Source organism: Limanda limanda, chromosome 22, assembly GCF_963576545.1.
Source record: "Limanda limanda chromosome 22, fLimLim1.1, whole genome shotgun sequence".
Classification (NCBI taxonomy): domain Eukaryota; kingdom Metazoa; phylum Chordata; class Actinopteri; order Pleuronectiformes; family Pleuronectidae; genus Limanda; species Limanda limanda.
In genome coordinates, this window is record NC_083657.1 from 11,172,743 (window position 1) to 11,193,599 (window position 20,857).

The 20,857-nt window shown below is 42.3% G+C and overlaps 1 protein-coding gene across 1 annotated transcript in view; it reads left to right on the forward strand.

The window, feature by feature from the left end:
- The window catches only part of LOC133028794 (protein phosphatase 3 catalytic subunit alpha), a 60,856-nt gene that overhangs the window by 31,346 nt on the left and 8,653 nt on the right, over positions 1 to 20,857 (forward strand). Inside the window, exons 4-11 of the mRNA XM_061095829.1 lie at positions 1,700 to 1,824; positions 2,403 to 2,514; positions 2,967 to 3,112; positions 3,961 to 4,100; positions 7,342 to 7,419; positions 8,349 to 8,443; positions 16,930 to 17,055; positions 18,080 to 18,151. Of these exons, the coding sequence (XP_060951812.1) occupies positions 1,700 to 1,824; positions 2,403 to 2,514; positions 2,967 to 3,112; positions 3,961 to 4,100; positions 7,342 to 7,419; positions 8,349 to 8,443; positions 16,930 to 17,055; positions 18,080 to 18,151 (894 nt within the window). The remainder of the gene's footprint in view (positions 1 to 1,699; positions 1,825 to 2,402; positions 2,515 to 2,966; positions 3,113 to 3,960; positions 4,101 to 7,341; positions 7,420 to 8,348; positions 8,444 to 16,929; positions 17,056 to 18,079; positions 18,152 to 20,857) is intronic.

Genomic DNA, 20,857 nt, shown 5'->3' on the forward strand with positions numbered 1-20,857 from the left:
CAACTGATAAAATACAGCAATTAATTTGATTGGTAGAAATAGCGACTCTCTGTATGACTCTGCTGACAGTTATCCGTAATTAATCTGGAGAGAACCTAGTTATTTTTTATCATTTTAAATCCTGTCCTTATCTGCTGCCACATAAACTTATGAATATGCATTCAAAACATGCAATATTATTCTATTATTACATGTTTTTTAGTTCTGCCGTCAAAATCTTATTTTTTCTCTTTTCCTTTTTGGACGAAGTTGACCAAAACGCTTTTGGAAAAAACACTATCGAGGTGATTTATCTTTCATAAATAATAAGTTCAGGTGTAACCGACCCATCGAGCAGAACAAATTGACCAGAGGGCTTTTAAATCAGATGACCTCACCCGCACCCTGTCACTCAATGATGGCTAAGCAGCAAATCTCATGTGGCCTCTGCTCTTCTTGTCTCCCCGGGGTGTTATAAAGTACGGGTCACGTAGGGTGACAGGAAACCAATCCAGGTGGATTGATTCGCGGCTGCTGATTCCTGACACAGATGTGTTCGCCCCGGTAAAACTCCCCCCGACGCAATTTAACAGCTGCCTGCTGCGCTGCTCGTCGCTGTATAGAACTGATATGACAGATTGACTAAGTCGAGCGATGCAGTGGATTTAACTCTGCCGAACGTAATGAGATTCCTGAGAATGAACCGTCAGTTCTCTTAGGATGAGGTGGACATGTTTTTCTAAATTATCTGTTTGTAATTGCTGTGACAGGCCAGATTTATAATGGCATTAACTTAACGGGACATGTTTAGAAATGGATACTACTGAGAGCTTTTCCAGCCAATGAACTTTTAGTGTGTTTGGCAAGGATAGGTGTGTTCAAATTAAGTCTTACTAGCCAGTTAAAATGCCTCAAGGTTATAAACAGGCTGAAAAGGGATGTGGTGAAGAAGAGAGACATGAAAAGGAGAAGTAAAGCCAGTTTTTTGATTTATTGCCACATTCAACACAAACTGTATAAAGAAAATGATCGTGCACTGAAGACTTCTTGTTTGTGCTTGTAGGAGAATAACAATAGCACTTTGACAAGTTGGATAGATCTTGTTTGCATCAAAGAACATTTAATTTTAGCTTGCATGCTGACTTAAAATAAGATAAACTACAATAAAAGGCATACATATTGAATAATATAACTTATAGTTCTTGTCATTTTTTATTATATCCACACTATTTGAATGGAATGGATTTAGATTAAATCCTTGTTTTATTGCCTTTTCTGTGTGAATGCTCGCCCCTTGTCCATTCTTTGCATAATTTCCTGGAGTAAGCGTGGGCTGTGGAGCTGACAAGCAGCAGTGCTCCATCACAATGCCTTTTTCACTCACAAATGTGCAGTTTGTACAAATAAATGTCATTTTATTTAATGAAATAAACTAATTACAGCTAATTGAGGATTATATAGTCAACTGCCAGATAAACTGTTGTCTCCATAATTACAAATGGCCACTAACAAAGGTTATTCCAGGTTGTGGGGTACAACAACATTCTCCGTGGTCCATTATTCCAGGTTTACTGGAATATCTGACTCCTTACATATGATGGAAAATAACATGATGGATGCAAAAAGCTTGTCACCGTGTGTTCTGAGGCTTTCATGTGTTGATTCTGAGTCTTAAAAATAGCTGATGTACTTCTGCTCCTCTCTCTCTGCCTCATTCCAGTGTGTGGAGACATCCATGGGCAGTTCTTTGACCTGATGAAGCTGTTTGAAGTAGGAGGATCACCAGCCTCCACGCGCTACCTTTTCCTGGGGGACTATGTTGACAGAGGATATTTCAGTATTGAAGTGAGTCTTGTGTGTTTTTTTGTTTTTTTTTTGTCCCCATGAGGACCTAATCAAGTGTGACACACGCCATGTGCCCGACTGAAGCCGCGTTTATTAATAGTTTTCTTTGAGCGTAGATCAAATCGAGCTGCAGATAGTGGAGTGGTAATAGGCTTTTCTAATAACTTCAAATGTAGCCCGGATAGCAAATGTCACAGTGTAGCTTAGGGTTATGAGAGATTTATGAAGCACAACGCATGTATTTAATCTGCGACTGCATTTTGGAGTTTACTTATATTGTATATATTCCCTGTCATCGCCTGAAACCTTATACTTTTATTAATAAAACATATTTTAATAGAGTGTGCTTTAACTGTCCTACGATGGTTCCCCTGAAGGTTTGTCATCCCTTCCAGCGAGGAGCATGAAATATGCCACAAAATGTGCCACATGAATGTTTTATTATAAACAGAATTACTTGTATTATGCCAGACTTTGAAATTGACAAAGTCTGACTTGCTGTTTCATCCTTCTAGGGTTATATAAAGACGACAAGCTAACTCTTCATCTGCCTTTTTGTTTCTTCTTCTCTTTTCCAGTGTGTGCTGTACTTGTGGGCCTTAAAGATCCTGTACCCCAAAACACTGTTTTTGCTGCGTGGGAATCATGAATGTAGACATTTAACAGAGTATTTCACATTTAAGCAGGAATGTAAGTAAAGCTTTTTGCACTTCTTCTTCTGTTTTCTCTTTTACCTTTTGTTCTAAATTGAGCCGAAGTCTGTGAGAGTCTGTGCAGAGTGGAGGGAGAATTGAGTTATTCTTTGTAAAAAAGCTGTTTATTATGCATCCAGCTCAGCCACTGACCTCAAACACTCACTTAAAAGTGCCCTCTGGCCTGGTACACATTCAGTCAGATTTTTTTCCCTCCTTGATATTTACACATGTCGGAACTATTTCTGTTGGACTCAGACAGGGGAGAGGGGAAAAAGACACAAAAGGGCTGTGAAATTGCGCTGTTTTAAAAATATGTTTGGGAAGTTTTTTGGCACTTTGCAAAGCCTTTTTTCCGTCTCAGACTCGCACACTGAACCCAATGTATGAGAGCCGCGTTGTTTGACTTGGCATGCTCTCCTCCCCCTGCCCTGTTTCCCCCCATGACAGGTAGAATTAAGTATTCAGAGCGGGTGTATGACGCATGTATGGACGCCTTCGACTGCCTTCCCCTGGCTGCACTTATGAACCAGCAGTTCCTATGTGTACACGGAGGACTGTCTCCAGAAATCACAAATCTTGACGACATCAGGAAAGTATGTTCGATTCGAGACCATTTTCTCTTTATATGTGTGTGTGTGTGTTTGTGTATAACAGCAGGTGGCCGTTAATGGCTTTAGAAATACAGATCATTTGTTGAAATTTGGAGCCTTCTATCCGCTTCATGTATTTTCTGCATTTACTCAAAGTTAATGAGGTGGAGGAAAGAAAAAAATATATTCACTTTAGCGTGATGTGCTTTGAAAAAATGACAACCTTGCAAGCGGTGTGTGTGAAGTGATTCTCCCAGATCTGTCTCAAATGCTACTCAGGACTTGGACAATTGCGAGCACCGGTCTGATCCTCAAAGCTGATTAAAAAATGTTGAAGACTCGGATCCTGCTTTCAAACTAATTCAATAATTCCAAATGGATTTTGTGGCAGCAATCAGAGGCCATGCATAATAGAATTTTCACTATTGAAGTGTCCATCATGGTACCCTTCGAGTAATCCAGAAGCTTTTGTTCGAGAACGAGGCATCCTTGGCTGAAAGCAAAGTCATTTTATGTTCCCTGCTCCCAAAGAATGGCTGCCATCCTGTTTTTTCCAAAAAAGAAAAAAAAAAGAAATCCTGCCAGGTGCTGGAAGATGAGTGCTGTGTGTGACTTGTCATCTGTCCTGAATATCCTAAATATCTCACTCATTTCTAGCTTAAACAGAATTTAACATCACTTCATTGAGTGCGTTAGTTGGAGTCATGAGTTATTTAGGATCTCAGCAGCAGGAGCAGCAGCCAGCGTGAAGAAGCAACACAGTATTTTCTCTGCAGTCGTACGCGCACATCATGTGTAATGTTTTTTCCAGTCACACAGGCTAACTAGAGTGCTGGCATTTTCCTCCACAGCTAGACAGATTCAAAGAGCCCCCAGCGTACGGACCAATGTGCGATCTGCTGTGGTCCGACCCCCTGGAGGACTTTGGGAACGAGAAGACCCAAGAGCATTTCACACACAACACAGTGCGAGGGTGTTCCTACTTCTACAGGTGAGTGTGGCATCACTTACAATTTACATGGTTGTTCTGTTTCTATGTTTTACTCTGCAAAATTGAATAAAGGATCAGAGAGATAACAATTGCTGTTCATATGAGATTTTTATCTCTGGCCAATAGAATGAAGATCATCATCTAAGAAGCGATATTTCAAAATTCTTGTCTTGTCATCTGGTGCCTTGTCTAGTTACAGGAAAAATAAATCATCCACTGATTAGTTTTGGCTGTACTATCTGTGGAAACCTTATTACTAAAGTGATTTTCAATATATTGAACAAAAAGAAAGACTATTTAAATACAAAGACAGATCATCAACAAATGTCGTAAAACAAAAAAAGGGGGAAAAGCAGCTAACCATCATCTTGTCAAAGAGGTGATAAATTAAAAAATCCTCCTGCCAAATTTCCATGTCTCATCTCTCCGTCTCCTGCGATGCCTGCACTGTGAGGAGGAGGCCGACAGCCCTCAGAACGTGGCGTGCACTAGAGTCGTCCCGCAGACTCCTCGTCAGACCGTTGCCAGTATTTATGTAACCCGCATTAGCTTCAATGGAGCCGAGTAACTGAACAAACAGAGGAAATGCTCGGAGCAGGCAGTTCGCACTGTCACAAAATGGAATGAACTGGCACATTACCACAAGGCACAGGCCTGTCTCTGAGTGCGCTCGGTGCTCCCTGTGCTCATTTTGGCCTGAGCGATGCTCTCTTGGCCCTGGCGTGCTCGGGGTGGGCCAGCAGCGGTAGTCTGTAACGTCCTGAGGCTCACGATATGCCGTCCCTTTTTTTTTGGTTGCTCTTCTTTTTACAGCAGGTGTTTCATTACTACTGACTTAATGGTATTTTAATGTCTCTGCTCAGAAATCAACTCCCAGCTCTGACGCCGGTGTGGATTCGTAAGGGGAATATCTTCCCTGATCGTTTTTGCATATTTTGTCAGTTTATGTGAATTACCACACAACTGGTTCTGTGTTGAAAGAATGTTTTCCCACTACTGACAAACAGAAATGTTCGGTATGTGGCTTTTTTATTTTTTTTATTTTTTTTTACCTCAAACGACTGATTTGACTGCCACATGTTTGTGTCGTACCAGCATCCTTGTTAACCTTCGGCCACTTGGTCAAAATTCCTCTGGAGTCTTGTTTTCATCAGTCAGATGGTCACTAATTGGCATCACACTGGCACGCAGGATTTACGAGACAGTTTCAGCCAGAGCAAGGGAGGGAGAGAGAGAGAGACGTTTCTCAGCCCTGCTCCCCCTGAAAACCCATCAGCTTCTTTGTGGCTTCTGCCTTTCAGTAAACAATGTTTTCCCCCTTTGCACCATATGCACGCTAGTAACACTTTTACAAACACAAACCAGGCATGAAATTGCATGTGTTCTAATGTGGCTTATTTAATTTTTTTTTCAGCCTTCACTGAGCAACGTAGGTTAAATCAGTATGAAGGGGCATGTATTTTGTTTTGAAATTCTTACATTAAATTTATTGTAACACACATTTATTTGTCCACACATGATGAAGTAATTTCCCTCACAGCCGTCCATGTTGTCCAAGGAGCTCATTAACATCTGTGCCCTGTTGTGGGACAGATGGGAGACGCTCTAAATTCAAAAATGCAAATGACAAAAAATAAATAAATAAACCCAACTAGGCCAAAATGTATCTTGTCGCCCGTACTGCTCCATATGGCTCGTGTTTACATCTGCTGAAGGAAATCAAGTGAGAAATAAAACATTCATTCCTAAATTATTCTCCCTTCCAAAATGATAAAAAAAAAGTCGCCACATTTTTTATTCCCTTGTGTAAACATTTTTTATTCCCTCGTCACATCCCTCCCAGCAGACATTTGTTGTGGTTGTCAGAAACACATGTGTTCTCATGTCTACCTAAGGCACCGTTGTTAATGAACCTTTCTTATCTCTTAACTCGATTTCAGTGTCTCATGATGGATTTTCGCACAATTCTCAATTTAAAACTGATTTACCTCTGCACCTTTCACGCTTTGTATCTGATTAGCATGCAAACACAAACAAGCCTGTCAAATTTAAGTTAATTTATTGATATAACCCTTCATTAGAGGCCTGCCCCAAAGGACTTCACAATAAGAGATGCAACACAGCTTCAGTCTTAGTGCAGTTATAATGTCTTTAAACAACAAACAAACATTTTTCCTTAAAGGTTGAAAGACAAAATGTATGGTTTTGTGGGTGTTGTTCATTGTTGTGCTCGGATTAGAGCACATAGTATAAAATCCTCCTCCGATTTCTTCATTGAACCACTTTCAGTATTTTAGGGCTGGTTTACGCAGTTAGATTGTTTGTCTTTATTCTTGAGTAGAAGCACGAGAAAAACAGATGAGTTTGATTTAGTTATCTACTTTTATTTATCTACTGTCTGTATCACAAGAGGTTGTAACGAAACTGAAAATGACGCCAGAGTTTCGTTCACGTTATTGTCAAAGGTGTCACTCATCTATTGTGAGCATTTTACTATAAAGCATCTGACGATTCATAAATCCTGATGACAACGGGGGTTTTAACCATGTTTGTCTCCAACAAAATATGGTTTACTACTGTTTTCATTTCAGATTAAAACATCTTCTTTCAGTTTGCCAGTGAATTATATTTAGTTTTTAACAAAAGGAATTTTTGAGTGAAAACTGGTGCTGGAGTCTGAAAGGTTGTAGGATGGAAAACCTTATACTGTGGTTTGATTGTTGGCTGTATGGTTTTTAGTTTCCCTGCTCACACACTGAATAGATCAACATGAGTATACACAGACACACACACACACACACAGAAGGAATCACTCTTTTCCTCAAAGAAGCGGTCTGCTATGAATCATGTGTCATACTAAGCATTTTTTCTCAGGTTCATTCTAAAATATAATGCTCCATTTGAGAATGATCACTCTTCTTACAATACAAAACCTTAATCAAAAGCTTAGAATGTTATGGGTTAGTACTTAATTAGTCATCGTACCTTTGTTCTGGTTTAAATTGTAAGTGGAATTTAAAGATAATATCAAAGCCCATTTACAGCGAACCCCCAGAGACACACACCTCTTCATGACACACTGTTGGTTCTGAAACACATTTAGATTTAAATCACCGTTGTATATTCACTATATCCCCGAGCACAATCAATAACACTCATGACTTATTTATTTATTTGTATTGATCCCTTTTCTGTGATTTTCATTGTCTTTTTTTTCTTTTTTTGTCTCTTTATTCAACAGCTACCCTGCAGTCTGTGACTTCCTACAACACAATAACTTATTATCTGTCATCCGGGCCCATGAAGCGCAGGATGCTGGGTGAGTGTCGCAGCATTTCATCTTCTCCCATCGCACTGTCACACAGCAGAGCGATTCAGACCGGGGTATTAAAACTAAAAAAGCTTCCTGGTTGCTCGCGCCTGTCTGGAGAGCAGATTGGGTGCAGTCTGAACTTTCAGAGAAGTCATGTTAATCCAAGAGATGAAAATGAATCCAGAAGGGGGGGGTCGAGAGTTGGGCAAATTTGATATGACAAGTATGACTCATGCAGGTCTTGCCAAGAACTGTTGGGGGTTTCTTTTTTTTCTTCATGATAAATTTGGGCGCAACAATAGTTATAGTAACGAAGCACCTTGGGGCACTGGAGAGCCTCGTTTGAAATGTTTGGTTTTGCAAACAGGCAGGTGGGTGGATGTGTCAAGCTGATCTCCCTCTAGGCGAGGTTAAGGCGGTGGGAGGCCCAGCGCCCAGCACACAGTTGTTTACCATCGCACTCCCACTGTGTGGTCACATGGGACACACTCGCCATGTCTCAGAAGAGGTGGCTGCCCCAAGCCGCTGTAGGCCACAAATGTAATATATTAAATGTTTCTGCAAGATTTACAGCAAAAAATACAGCACCTGAGTTTTTGACATTGTTTACCTAAAGTTTACTCCACCACCAAGCACAGCACAGACAGTGAGACCAGAGAGACACAGTGTAATTGTGTTTGAATGCCGAGTTTGTTTAATATAAAGGTTATTTCAGAGCATGTTTTACTTGCAGCACAGGGATTTACTCTCCTGGGGATATGCCAGTTTTACCCCATCCCCCTTGCTGATGCATCAGCTGACGAGATACAGTGAAAACAAGAGGCTGTCAACACTAATCGTATCCCGAGGGGGTGAACACTCAAGACTAATCCGTGAATTAAATGTTTTAATATTTACTAATGCTTACTTCTCTTCTGATTTGGGCATTTCACCAGATATCGTATGTACAGAAAGAGTCAGACCACTGGCTTCCCGTCTCTTATCACCATCTTCTCAGCACCCAACTATCTAGATGTCTACAACAACAAAGGTAAGGAGAAGGATTTACCATTATCAACCTCTGTGGCTTCTCTCATGAATTCCACCATGCCGCATTGACAGACCGATGTTTCAGAGCTGGAGAATATTGCTGTTTTTCTCACATGAACTCAAGAAAATGTTTGTGTTTTACATCTGAAGAACGAAGCAGGAGTCTGCGGGTCAGACACGTTCACAACAACAGGAACATTCACGCGAGGGGTGGCGCCTGGGCCTGGCAAGAAAAGGTTCTGGAAAATATCTGGAGCAGCTGACTCGAACATTTGCCTTCACACGGACAGCCTCTCTGGAAAAATCCAGTTGAATGGCCAGAGTTCAGTGCATGTCTGAAAGCTTTACTGTTATTTTCTTATAGCAGGATCCATTGAAGATTTTCAGAGTTCAAGTATTATGCATCTTACTAGGACACTACAAATGAAGCCTGGGCCAAAGAATGCCAAAATAGATTTGTTAGCCAAAAAAATTCCATTGCATTCTCTTTATTATGTGCTTTAGAAGTGGTTCTGGGGGGTGTTGTTGTTTTTTGAGGATTATAAGAATTTGAAGTCTGTCAAAATCCTGTATTTTGTCCCAAATGTTGAGCTTCAATCTGACATTTGAGTAATTTAGCCATGGACATTACACAACAGTAAGTGTTAGTCTTTAGGCTGACACTGCAGTATACTCATATGATGAAGACCGGTTTCAGGCACCACCTCATGTTTGGCACATCACTGCATGTGACAGGTTTCGGTGTCATTGTATTTGTCACACTGAACAGGGTACGCAGCTTATTAGTATTCTAGTAGAGAAGTGTTTTACCCCACACTCATAACACATTGGATCACAGTATTGTACTTTCTCGGTGCTTCGACGCTGATTTTCGTCAGGTCAGTGCAGGGACGGAGCTGGTGTGAAATGAAGTGGCCCGGTGCCGGCTCGCTTGGCACCTGGTGGCGCCCTATGCTGCGCTGTGGCGCCCACACAGAGTAAGGCTCATCTATGTGCTGTGAGTCAGCACTTTCCCCCGGAGAACACACAGTATCTGCTCTGGCTGTGGGGGCATGTTTGGATGGGGGCGGTGTTGGGCAAACCAGAGGAAATGGAAATGGGAAGGAAAGAGTGATGGTGCTGGTGCACGCTGTTTTGCAATTCCTCTCCTGATGAAATGCAATAACTATGAGCTTTATACTGCAGTGCTGCTTGTGTGAGGACATTATACCAGGGAGTGAGGGCCTTTTTATTTTGCTTTGGCCCATTTGCAAGTTTGTTTTCCCTGACCTGAGATTAGGTTGCATTTGTTTGCTCTCGTTCTTATGAGGTGCCTCCATGTCCTCCCCTCCCCTCTCCTCCCCCTGCTCTATAAAGATAGTCAAGAAACGGCAACGTGTTCCCGTTTGGCTCACTGTTTATTATTAGGGCCCCATTTGTTCCATGCCAACTAATCTTCCCAGAGCTCACAGTCAACACAACACAATGCAAACAAATAAGCAAACAAAGCGGTGTAAGGTGCACGTTGCTTTTAGTTTTGGCAAGCGGTCGTCTGGAAAACCATTTGCACCTCAATATGGAGCAGTCAAAGTATCTGAACTAATTTAGTCTGCAAACTCATCTCAGCTGCAACTTTCTATCCCTTATACCTCTTTCACACCATAAGCAGGTTTTAAAACACAGTTAAGACCACTAAAAAAAAGGTGATTAATTCCTTACAATTCCATTGTCGATAGAGGAGTCATGTCCAACGTCACAGACACAACCAACAACTGAGGCGCTCTCCCAACTCAAGGCTCTTATATACTACTACGTGTCCGTTTCTCGGAGAGGTCTCAGCGGTGGGCAAAGAGTCTTTTTGATTTTTACTTCTCCGACACAGTCCGTCGGAAAAAAATTCATCGCCAAACCCATAGGTGGCGCAACAGAAGACGAGCTCAGAGAAGCCTACCCCATTTGGGAAGAAGAAGTCCACGTGTCTCTGTTTACATGTTAGCTTGCGTCCCACACACTGAACCATGGCAACTAACAGAACTAAATAAAGTGACACCCAGCGGGTCAAGATGCTGATGTAATCGTTTCTAAGCGCAGCGGTTCCCCGGTCTTGTTTCCGAACTGTGTTGCTGATTCCACAGCTTGAATCTGCTTGAGGCTACATGTAGCTAGAAGCTACACGGACCTAGCTCCCCCCCAGCTTCCACACACAGTCAGCAGGGACTCCCGGCACTAACAACTACTATCCAGTGTTTGCTTCTAACCTGACGGTATTATAGAAACAGTGTCATGATAGAAGTGGAATTAAAGTCGTGACGGCGGGTTCTTGCACTGTTACCATCGCAGTTAGCATGGTGGCTAGCCCGCTAGCCTAACCTGCTAGCGCCGTTTTGAAAGCTCGTTATAACCGTATGTGACCGTGCACACATGCCGTCAGTGCTCGAACGAGCCACCGTCGGCCGGACAACTCCGCTGGATTAACACACACGTCACATTAATCGTAGAATCATAGTTGTGTTTGGGTTAGCTGTCAAGCAGGACGTTTGAGGCCGGAAATGACGTCGAACAGAAATGACGTCGTACGGAAATGACGTCATACGGAAATGATGTCGTTCGCGGACCAATCACAGCCAAGAGCGGTCCGTCGGGTCTCCAACATGAAGACGGATAGTTAGAAAAATCAGACGTGTACGAAAAGCTGTGTGAAGCATTCGGAGAGGGCGTTTCACGACGGATAGGGCGGTCTTATCTGTCCGTAAAAGAAAAAACGGAGAGGCATAAATTGGCCTTCAGTCTTGCCAAATTAGCCCGTTCAGTCATTTGACGCGGAGGCAAATGCCGATTGAATCCATTCCCTTTGCAGACTAATCAGAGTTATAAGAAAGAAAAAGATAATTCTGTTTGTATTTACAACACCTGTCAGTGATGGACGCAAATTTATTTGGGGCTTGCAAAAGATTTTATGACAAAGCTTTTAAAAAATCATCACACACATTCAAACAGTTCCATGAGACAGACACAGCTAACCAACAGAGTCCTATCAGTCCTGTTGATGCTCCTCTAATCAGTCATGTGGGTGGGGTTCACTGTTAGAAGCAAAGCCTCTGTAATGAATTGCTCTGCTCTTAGCTCCTTCCCAGAGCGCAGAGCCCACTGAGCATGTCCGTTGATTGATGGCCAATCGAGTGGGCACATAAATCTCAAAGGGGAGGGAGGAGACATCGGCAGGTCCCATCAATCTGGTGCTGGTAGTTGGCCAGTTTTACCAATCAGACCTCTCCACATAGGGGAGTGAAAAAGGTGGTGAGAAGAGCACCACATCACATCAGATGAGAGGGGAGCGGGGGATATCTGAAAACCTCCTCCACTACAGGAGAATTTACCTTGTAGCTGAGTCAGGGTAATCGACACGTGATTCAAAATGCCATCTATCCCTCCGCCTTTTCAACTCTTTTTGCAGCGTGCGCCATACGCCAACCAGCTGTCCATCAAAGCTCTGACCCCCCCCCCCCCCCCCCCCCCAGCATCCCCTCAGTGAAAAGTGGCTCAGACATTGGCGTGCTGGCGGGGAAGCGGGTTTAAATGAAAACACAGCAGCAGTGATTTAGCAGTTTGCACCGTTTGGGTCCTGAAGTGGCTGCAGTGGAGAGAGGGGAGGATGGAGAGGAGAGTCGAGGGGGTGTTCTTGGCAGGTGCACACTTTGGAGATTGCTTGCAGTTTTGTATTAATGGAAGTTCTTTCTGCTGCATCATTATTGACTGGTCCAGGCCAACAACTAATGGTTATGGTGCTGGATGGAATAAAAGCGAAATGACTGAAATGCTGCCAACGCTGTCGACGCCAATCTTCAACTTCAGCTCCAAACCTGTGAAGGATACGATACTTTCGCTCCATTGCTCCACCTGCTAAAGCCTTATATAACCAAATTATTGTTTCATGATGAAGTAGAAACTGGAAGAGTTTCAGTCGAAAAACGAGAAATGTGCTGCTGCCAAGAGAAAAGGCCAGGGCATCACTGGGGTTCACTCACAGGTCAAACTGTACCGTCACTTTTTTTTATACTCTTTCCTTCCGCCTGTCTTGTGCTGATTGGTGGGCCGTAGAGACGGGTGATTTGAAGAGAAGGGAAATGGAGAGGCATGATTGGCTCTTGGCTCTGCCACTGGAATAAATGTCAGGATGGAAGCTTGGGCAGCGATGACGCTTCATCCCCCCATCGTCAGTCGTCACAATGAGAAGAGTATCTATGGCTACAGATGCCCACCCATCTGTTACCACTCTGGGCTTCCCTTCAGTTTCCTGTAAAAATGAGCAACTTATAGAATTTTCAAACAAGAACAATAATTCGGTATGATGAGCTGGTACTGAAGCAAGTGGACCTTGAGCTGAGATTTTGTTTCAACACCAAATCATTATTATTATTAAATTAGAATCAAAAACCACCTACAGTACATCGACTGATAAACTGATGAAGACTGAAATGCGATTGCACTCTCCAGAAAACGCTGTTAAGTGGACCATTTATAAATGATGTGGTATTTTAGGATTATTTATGAAATTTGGAAAGTAAAACACAAAAACATCTTCATCATGCAGTGTATTAGTGAATATATCCACAGTTGCATAAGCTGATGTTGGACTTAATGACAATGAGTGGGCAAATGTAAAGTACTGCAGTCTTACACCATGTGGCTGTTACAGTAAATGCTTTGTTATTTTAGACAGACGTGCACTGTTGCTTGAAATTATGTGGGCAACGTGTTGACGTTTCGCAGTGTCTCTGATGTATTTAAGAAAGCTTATCCTCATCACCATATTGACATTGTGTTAGTGCAGATGAAAGTGCAATAGGTCGACATTTTGACTCAAGATCCAGCAAGTTTCACATCAGGTCCCCAGGTTCCAAACCAGGACTTTACACCCACCCTTATCAGAATAGACAGGATTGATGGGAGTTGGAGTTTCCTGTGGTCTCATTAACTGCAGAGGATTTATGAGCCATTTGTGCACTGTAAGCTGTGGACAGTGGTCAGTCCCATCCATCCATACGCCTGACATCCAATGGAAGGAGAGTATTGAATCTAATGGAATGGGTAGGTCTGAACATCTGGAGTGGAGTACGAGCCCAGTGGAACTCCATACAACAGGCCTTACACATAGATGTGCAGTCAGCTTTAAGCACTGAGGCAGGACAGTGGGGATCTCCCATTGATCTCAGAAGCAGATGTAAGAGTCCTCGTTACCAGGGAAACTGGCTCAAGGCACTCCCTTATGAATAATGAATGAGCGGCGTCGCCTGGCAATATCTGTGTTACCGTGGCAGCAGGCCTTGGCCTTAGCTACCCTGCTGGCCACCGTCGGAGCAGCAGAGACATCTAGTGGCCATCATGCGGTGTTAAATGTAACAGACTAGTTAAACATAACTCACAGCTGGTTGCCACAAGGGCAGTGCCCCGCTGCACCCTGTGTGAGAAATAACTTTGCATATAATTGTGCATTAGTAGTAATGAGTCTTCTGCTTACAAGGACGCCAAGTTCCCTATAAGCATGTTGGATGCAATGCAATAATCTGAAAAAGAAAGGGTGCCTTGACCTGCTCGCACCGAGAGCTCAACAAATATATTTGTTGTGTTGTACGGGGGAGGTTCTCGGGCGTCTGTTCCTTTAAAGGGAATCCCATTTGAAGGAGCGATGGCAGGAGAGCTGACCTTTTCCCCTGCGCTGCCTTTTTCCCTCTGGGATTCTGTGGCTGCATTCAATCAAGTGCCTCTACGGTGTTTATGCAGTATGTGATGTTTATGCAATGGCTGCCCACGCGTACAATTGCTTTCATGCACGCCGACGCAAATTCATAAACACCCCTAGTGCTATCTGAGTGTGTCAGAATGACACAATAATTTTTTTGCTGGACTTGAACATTGTGTTTTGCTGATATTGATAATAAAGCCGCATTAATTATACAGGCTATGGATGTTCCCCTGCAGGAGATTTTACTGTGTGTGTGTGTGTGTGCCTGGATAAAGAGGTGACAGCAGTGGAATGCAATGCTTAACAATACTTAAGGGACCACTTGGATTGCACGGTTACTGCACTCTATGCATTACGGGGCTTCATTGATTACGCACACACATACACACACACACTCACATACACACACACACACACACACACACTGAGGCAAGCCCTGGCCTAGCAGGGTGTGTTCTGACCTGCTTTGTGTTACGACCGAGGTTAGAGCTGCCCGGGATGCCAGGTTTGATGACTTTCTATTCCTGACCCTGACAGGGGCAGAAGCAGGAAAGTCCCCCACGGTGACCCAGCCATGGTGTCCGCTTTCCGCGGATCTGGGCCACCAGACAGGCCTTGCTTATGAAAGAGGCGAGGGACTCTATATACAGCACAGATATATTTGTATTTGGCTGCTCTCATGTTTTCCTCAGCACCCACGTTCACATTCGGCCTCAATCATGGGTGAGATCACATGGGGCATGCCTTGGTCACTATTTGGGCAGTGGATTCTATGTCAGCTAAGACCATGTGATTACATAGGATTATGATAGCCTATAATATCAAATGAACTGTTTGGCACAAAGAATAATATTTCATAAGCATCCTCAGTTTCATGTTGTTCATGGAACTGTCGTTACTGCTTTAATAATTTTTTGCCACTTTGTGTGGAATCTTATGTGAGGGTAGCATCCCTTTGATTACCCTGCAGGGTCTGAAAAAAAAACGATACTGCCAAAGGGGGCACCAAAACCTCCTAATGATTATCATACCCTCCCACAAATGCGACCCTGTGAAACTTTAACTGGCACACACTAAAAAAATGGTGTTGAATGTCGGACTATGTCAGGCCTGACCTTTGTTTGAATGTTCTTGTCATCATTGGGTTACCAAGCAACCAGTGGCCATAGGTTGATTTGAATGTAGTCACCCCTACAATATTTAGGTAAAAAACAATATAATTTAGTCTTCACGGTCAGAAATGACGTACATGTTTATTTTTATATGGAGCAGGGAAGTGAGATTGATCACAGGAGACACAGGAGGCATAATTGATGCTGTCAACTTGTGATGAAATCTCTCACGACAGATATAACCATAAAAAACTAAATCTCAAACTTCTCGTTTATAGTTATCAGCTGTAAGTGTTGCTGTAGATTCCTGAAGTGATGTAGCACATAGATCTTTTGATGGAATAACTTTGATGGTGGCAAAAGCAGGTCAGCACATCTACAACGGATCGCCTGGAGTAAGATCACGTTGCAAGTGTTTGCCCATCATTGCCTTTGCTCCCTGTCTGGGCCTAAGCTCTCCTCCCCTACTCACCAGAAATTTATGTTTGTTTTCACGTTTAACTAATGAAAAGTGCTCTAGCTGAAGGAGTCCAAATGCTGAGCTGTGTGTTTCTGCGATGTTAGTCGTGTATCCAATCCTGTAAATGACAGATGTGATTCATTCATCTGGGGGCTGTGATCAATACGCAGAGGAAATGTTCCAGGGTGGGTGAAAACAGGGGATTGATTTCTTTCTCTTTTTTCCCCCCAAATGTTGGTTCCATTCATTTTGATGCATGTGCATGTTTCTAGCCTAATTTGCACATATCATCTGGCAAATTTGCATATAATCGTCTCTTTGTCAGGGTGAGACACCGACAAATGGTGACTGTTTAGATATCACCATCATTTATTTTAAAAATCAAAGATGAGAAACTCAATAAACTGTATAGACGTATATCTTAGACTTAAATAAAGCACCAGATATTTCCCACTTGTAAATAAATAATACATTTTTATTCACAAGTGGGAAATATATGGTGCTTAGGCTGCTTTATTTTTTATTTTAAAGTTATGGATTGTGGTAGCTCATCAGCTGATGGTATTATATATGACATACATCTAAGTGGTGGTTGGAAACAGGAAGCAGACTGATAATGGACTCAGACCTCAGTTTGAGTTGGTGCTTTTTCTTGGTTTGTTGAAGCGAGGACTCAAATCTGGAGTTAGGAGTGAGGCATACTGAAACTTTATAAGAAGAAAATATCATAATATTAGCCTCGCAGAAAGAACACTCCTGGTTCTCTTCGGGTACCTCAGCTTCATGCAGATTTGGTTTAGGCTAGTTGGAGAACAGTTGTTTGTCCCTGTATGTTGGCCCTGCGATACAATGGTGACCTGTTCAAGGTGTGGCCCCGCCTCTTGCCCATCTCTCCCCATGAGGATAAGCAGTATAAATAATTGATGGTTATACGTTTATGTACACATGTCTCAATGGTCTCTTAACACTGGCAAACAGCTGTATTTTAATTTATTATGACAGCAAACCTACAACTTATACTGTGAGCGTTTTTCATTGTGATACATGAGTGGTGTAGTTCCTTCTACGGGAATACTATGGGACATTTGAAATTGCACATTATAAAAGCTGTAAAAAAGTGTTTCATTATTTATCCAACTTTACACATATTTTAACAACCGTCTTTCTTGTCTTTTTTTACCGTGTCTCCCCAGCGGCAGTGCTGAAGTACGAGAACAACGTGATGAACATCCGACAGTTCAACTGCTCACCTCACCCTTACTGGCTGCCCAACTTCATGGACGTTTTCACCTGGTCCCTGCCCTTTGTCGGCGAGAAGGGTGAGCACACTCATACAGCTGTAACATGCGTGAAATGAGAACGTTTAGTTTCCTGGGTCAGTAATGAAAATGGCTCAGCCATGAGAAATGTAGCACATACACTCAGTGCAGTGCAGTCAATCATAAAGACTTACTGCGCATGATTTATGAGCCAGAAACGCACTCTCATGCAAAGTTACTAAATAAGTTAGACTTGCAAATTAAAAAGGTCTATCAGGGCTCCACAGCGTGAGTATGTCACTGGCCTTTGATATGTCTGAACAGAAAATAATTTAGGAGCAGTGTGCAAATAAAAGATTGCAACCATGAGATTAAAGGAAAGGCTAGAGGGCTTTTAATTTGAAACGTCAATTTGAGGAAGTGGTGACACAGCATACAGATGCTGTGTTCTAAAAGTAAATCTCGTATCCCAACCAATATTCCTAGACCTGATGGAAGACATCACGAAATCAAAAGAAATGTTTCGGAGTATCTGTAAGGAGTAAGGAAAGGAAATCCGCAGTGCAGACAAAGTGAAACACCACAGTACAATTTATTGAATGTATTAAATTGTAAATAAATATGTAAGATCTAATATATGAGCACCTGTGCTCCTTGGGAAAATAGTTATTGTTATTAAAAGACAACAAGAAACAACAAACATAGCAGAGGATTCCATTCTCTAAGTGTCTTGAATATTGTATTAGAACATTTTTGGCTTTTTGCTTTTATATCCTATTGTCAGTTCTGTGACAAATTCATGTCATTTCATCACATGTACTGTCGAGGAACTATATCTGACGCACTCATTCCAGGAAGCCTCTTCTTGGGTGTGACCCTTCCGCACAGGGCCGTTAACAGCAGTGTGTGGGCTGGGTGTGTGTAGATTGGTCACTCGGGTAAATCTGTGTCCGACTAGCTTGCACTGCCTTCTCGTGGTGGTACATATTCCCCAAACTTGAGATTTATTAATTATGGGCTGTGTCAAAAAATACGTGGCATTTGGTAAAAAATAAAACATATATTATTTTGTATTTTTTTGCAGTGACTGAGATGCTAGTGAACGTACTGAGCATCTGTTCCAACGACGAGCTGACAACTGAGGAAGAGATGGATGGTAAGCAGAAACAAAACAGTTCTCGCTGCAGTCTTCCCTACCTCCACTAGAGGGAGTCCTCTGCTAACAGCAGTCTCAAACACAGACAGACACACACACAAACACTCAAAATGTATACCAATGTCTACTCTGCCCTAGTATCAGATCATTTAGTTCAAATACATGTGAAGAACCAGTGTGTAGGATTCATTGTTATATTATCATTAGTGTATAATCACCTGAAACTAATAGTTTAATATTTTTCCTTAGCTTAGAATTAGCCCTTAGATCTTCATTACCACCATTTTCCTACAGTAGTTCAGAATGGACAAACCAAACACCGGCTATAGAGAGGGCCATTTGCTTTTTTTGCTACCTGAAGGCCACCGTATGTCTCCATGTGTCTCTGTGTGTCTCCGTATGTCTCCTACACACTTGGCAAGAGGAAAGTAGTTGGCGGGCTCACTGCTACGTGCCATTGAATCCCACACGACAACATTCCTCAACACTGTCATCAACAGAGAAACGATTAAGAAACCATTCGACACATGACTCACCTGAATGAACGAGTGAATCATTGTTTTATTGACCTCAACAGGTTGAACTTACGTACTTAAGATAACACAGGATATCAGAGAAAACCTGGAAAGAGATCTATGAACAGCTAAACTGCTAAATGAGTCTTAAATACTCATTTAGAATGTGTTGTGTTCTAAACAAACATCCCCATGAGTTCAAACATCAGAGTGAGTCACACACTATTCACGATTTGTATCTTCACAAGTTCCAGTCATCTGTTTGATCCCACTTTAAGGCTTATCTACAATGGAGATGACCGTTTCACTCAGCCTGCCCCACCCCTTCCTGCAAATCAGGAAATTATCTCACCAGTCCTTCCTCCTCCTCCTCCTCCTCCTCCTCCTCCTTCTTTCTCTTTGTGTTTACTGATGCACATGTAAACATCAACCAGGGTGGGAGTGTCAGGATTTCGCCTGATTTTGACATAATGTTAAACTTTAAAGAGACATTGAATTTGTTACACGTTCCTTCATGCATATTTCAGATTTTTTAAATTATATTATTATTTATTTTGTTTTTTTGGGGGGGACAGTAGACACAGCGCACATCTACTCATCACTCTCCTCCTCATACGCTCAGTGCTTTCAGTTGATTCACTTTATTTTCACAATTCCTCGCTCTCACTCGTGTCTCCTCTCAAACTCATTTATTCTTTCTCTTTCAGTTCTGCCGCCATCTCTACTCTCACATTTATTTTGTTAATTCTCACAATCTCCTTTTTCTGTGCCCTCATAATCTCTGATTTGTATTTTACTGCCTTGCTCCTTGTCTGCTGTTGTTTTCATGGTTTCCAAGTGATATTTTTAACCTCACTACTCCTTTTCACGTATTTCCTGTTCATACTCTCTCTCTCTCTCTCTCTCTCTCTCTCTCTCTCTCTCTCTCTCTCATACTGTTTCATCTAATCTCATCTAATTTCTTTTGATGTTTTCCAGAGTTTTTGTGTTCAAGGCATCGCTTTTCTTTCACACTTCTTGTCGTGCTCTGTTGCCTCTTATTTCACCATCCGCCACCACCTCTCCGCAGCCTCCTCTTTTCATTCTACAGCCATCCACTGATCACTCTGTCCTTTTTCTTGTCTTCCTGGGGGTTGTTTTCATGCGAAGGACAGCTAATATATCCCCCCAAAAAAGGTACAAACACTAGCCATACCGGTGTGTGCCGCTGTAGATAGAGACTTTTGTGCGGTGCTTGCTCTCTGCATCTCAGCCTGTCAACTAACGCCACTATTTAAAGCAACTTTTTCAAACTTCTGAGTCTCACTGTTGTTCTTAATTAAGTGTAATCAGATAATATATTTGAGTTATATTATAGCTTCAGCTTATCCCAAAATCAGACTGTCTCCTCTTCTCTTTACCCAAACTCTCACCACACACCAGCTTCATTTCCATCCCTCATGCTCATGCATTTTCCACACCGGCTCCCCGGGGCCTTCAAAACTGCTATTCTGCAAAAAGGGGTTTCTCTGTTAAACAAAGTTTACTTTTCCAGTTTGGGTCTCTTCAAGCAAAACACAACACAGGGAAATTCATGTAGCGTTTGCTCTTCAAGCTTGTTGAAAACACATGTCTGGCAGAGTCCTGCACGGGTCCAATTTTGTTAACCCGCACCGTATCCGACTCGTCAGCCGCTATTATGTCCTAGGCAAATCCGGACCCATTAACATATGTCCCGAAAACAGACCGTTCACCGGTGATTAAACACACGTGCTAAATACATAGTCACTCACGTTAAATGGGTTTTGGCCTCCTCGTCCTCCCGTGCTGTGTTCTCTGAATATTATTTGTTAATTGTCTCAGCAACTCTTTTCCTGCAGCTGTCAATGTGTTTCCTCAGTGATTATGTGCCTAGCTAGTGGCTGTCGAAAGCCAATACTTTCTGGCACATTAAATAAGCAGCAAAGCCACTGAGAACATACTCGTCACTTTTTTATTGTAGGTGTCTTAAATGAAACAAATCTTTGCAGGACAATAGGCTTCATATAAGCTTCATATAGAACAACCATGGTTTAATTCTCAACTGCCGCCCTCCGGCAAGAAGTTAATTTGTACCGGCACACCTTGGATTTATTTCAATATAATTTTTATCCAATCTTGTTGGTGCTTGAACCGGTGCAGGACTCTGATGTCTGGTGCAGGCAATGGGGTT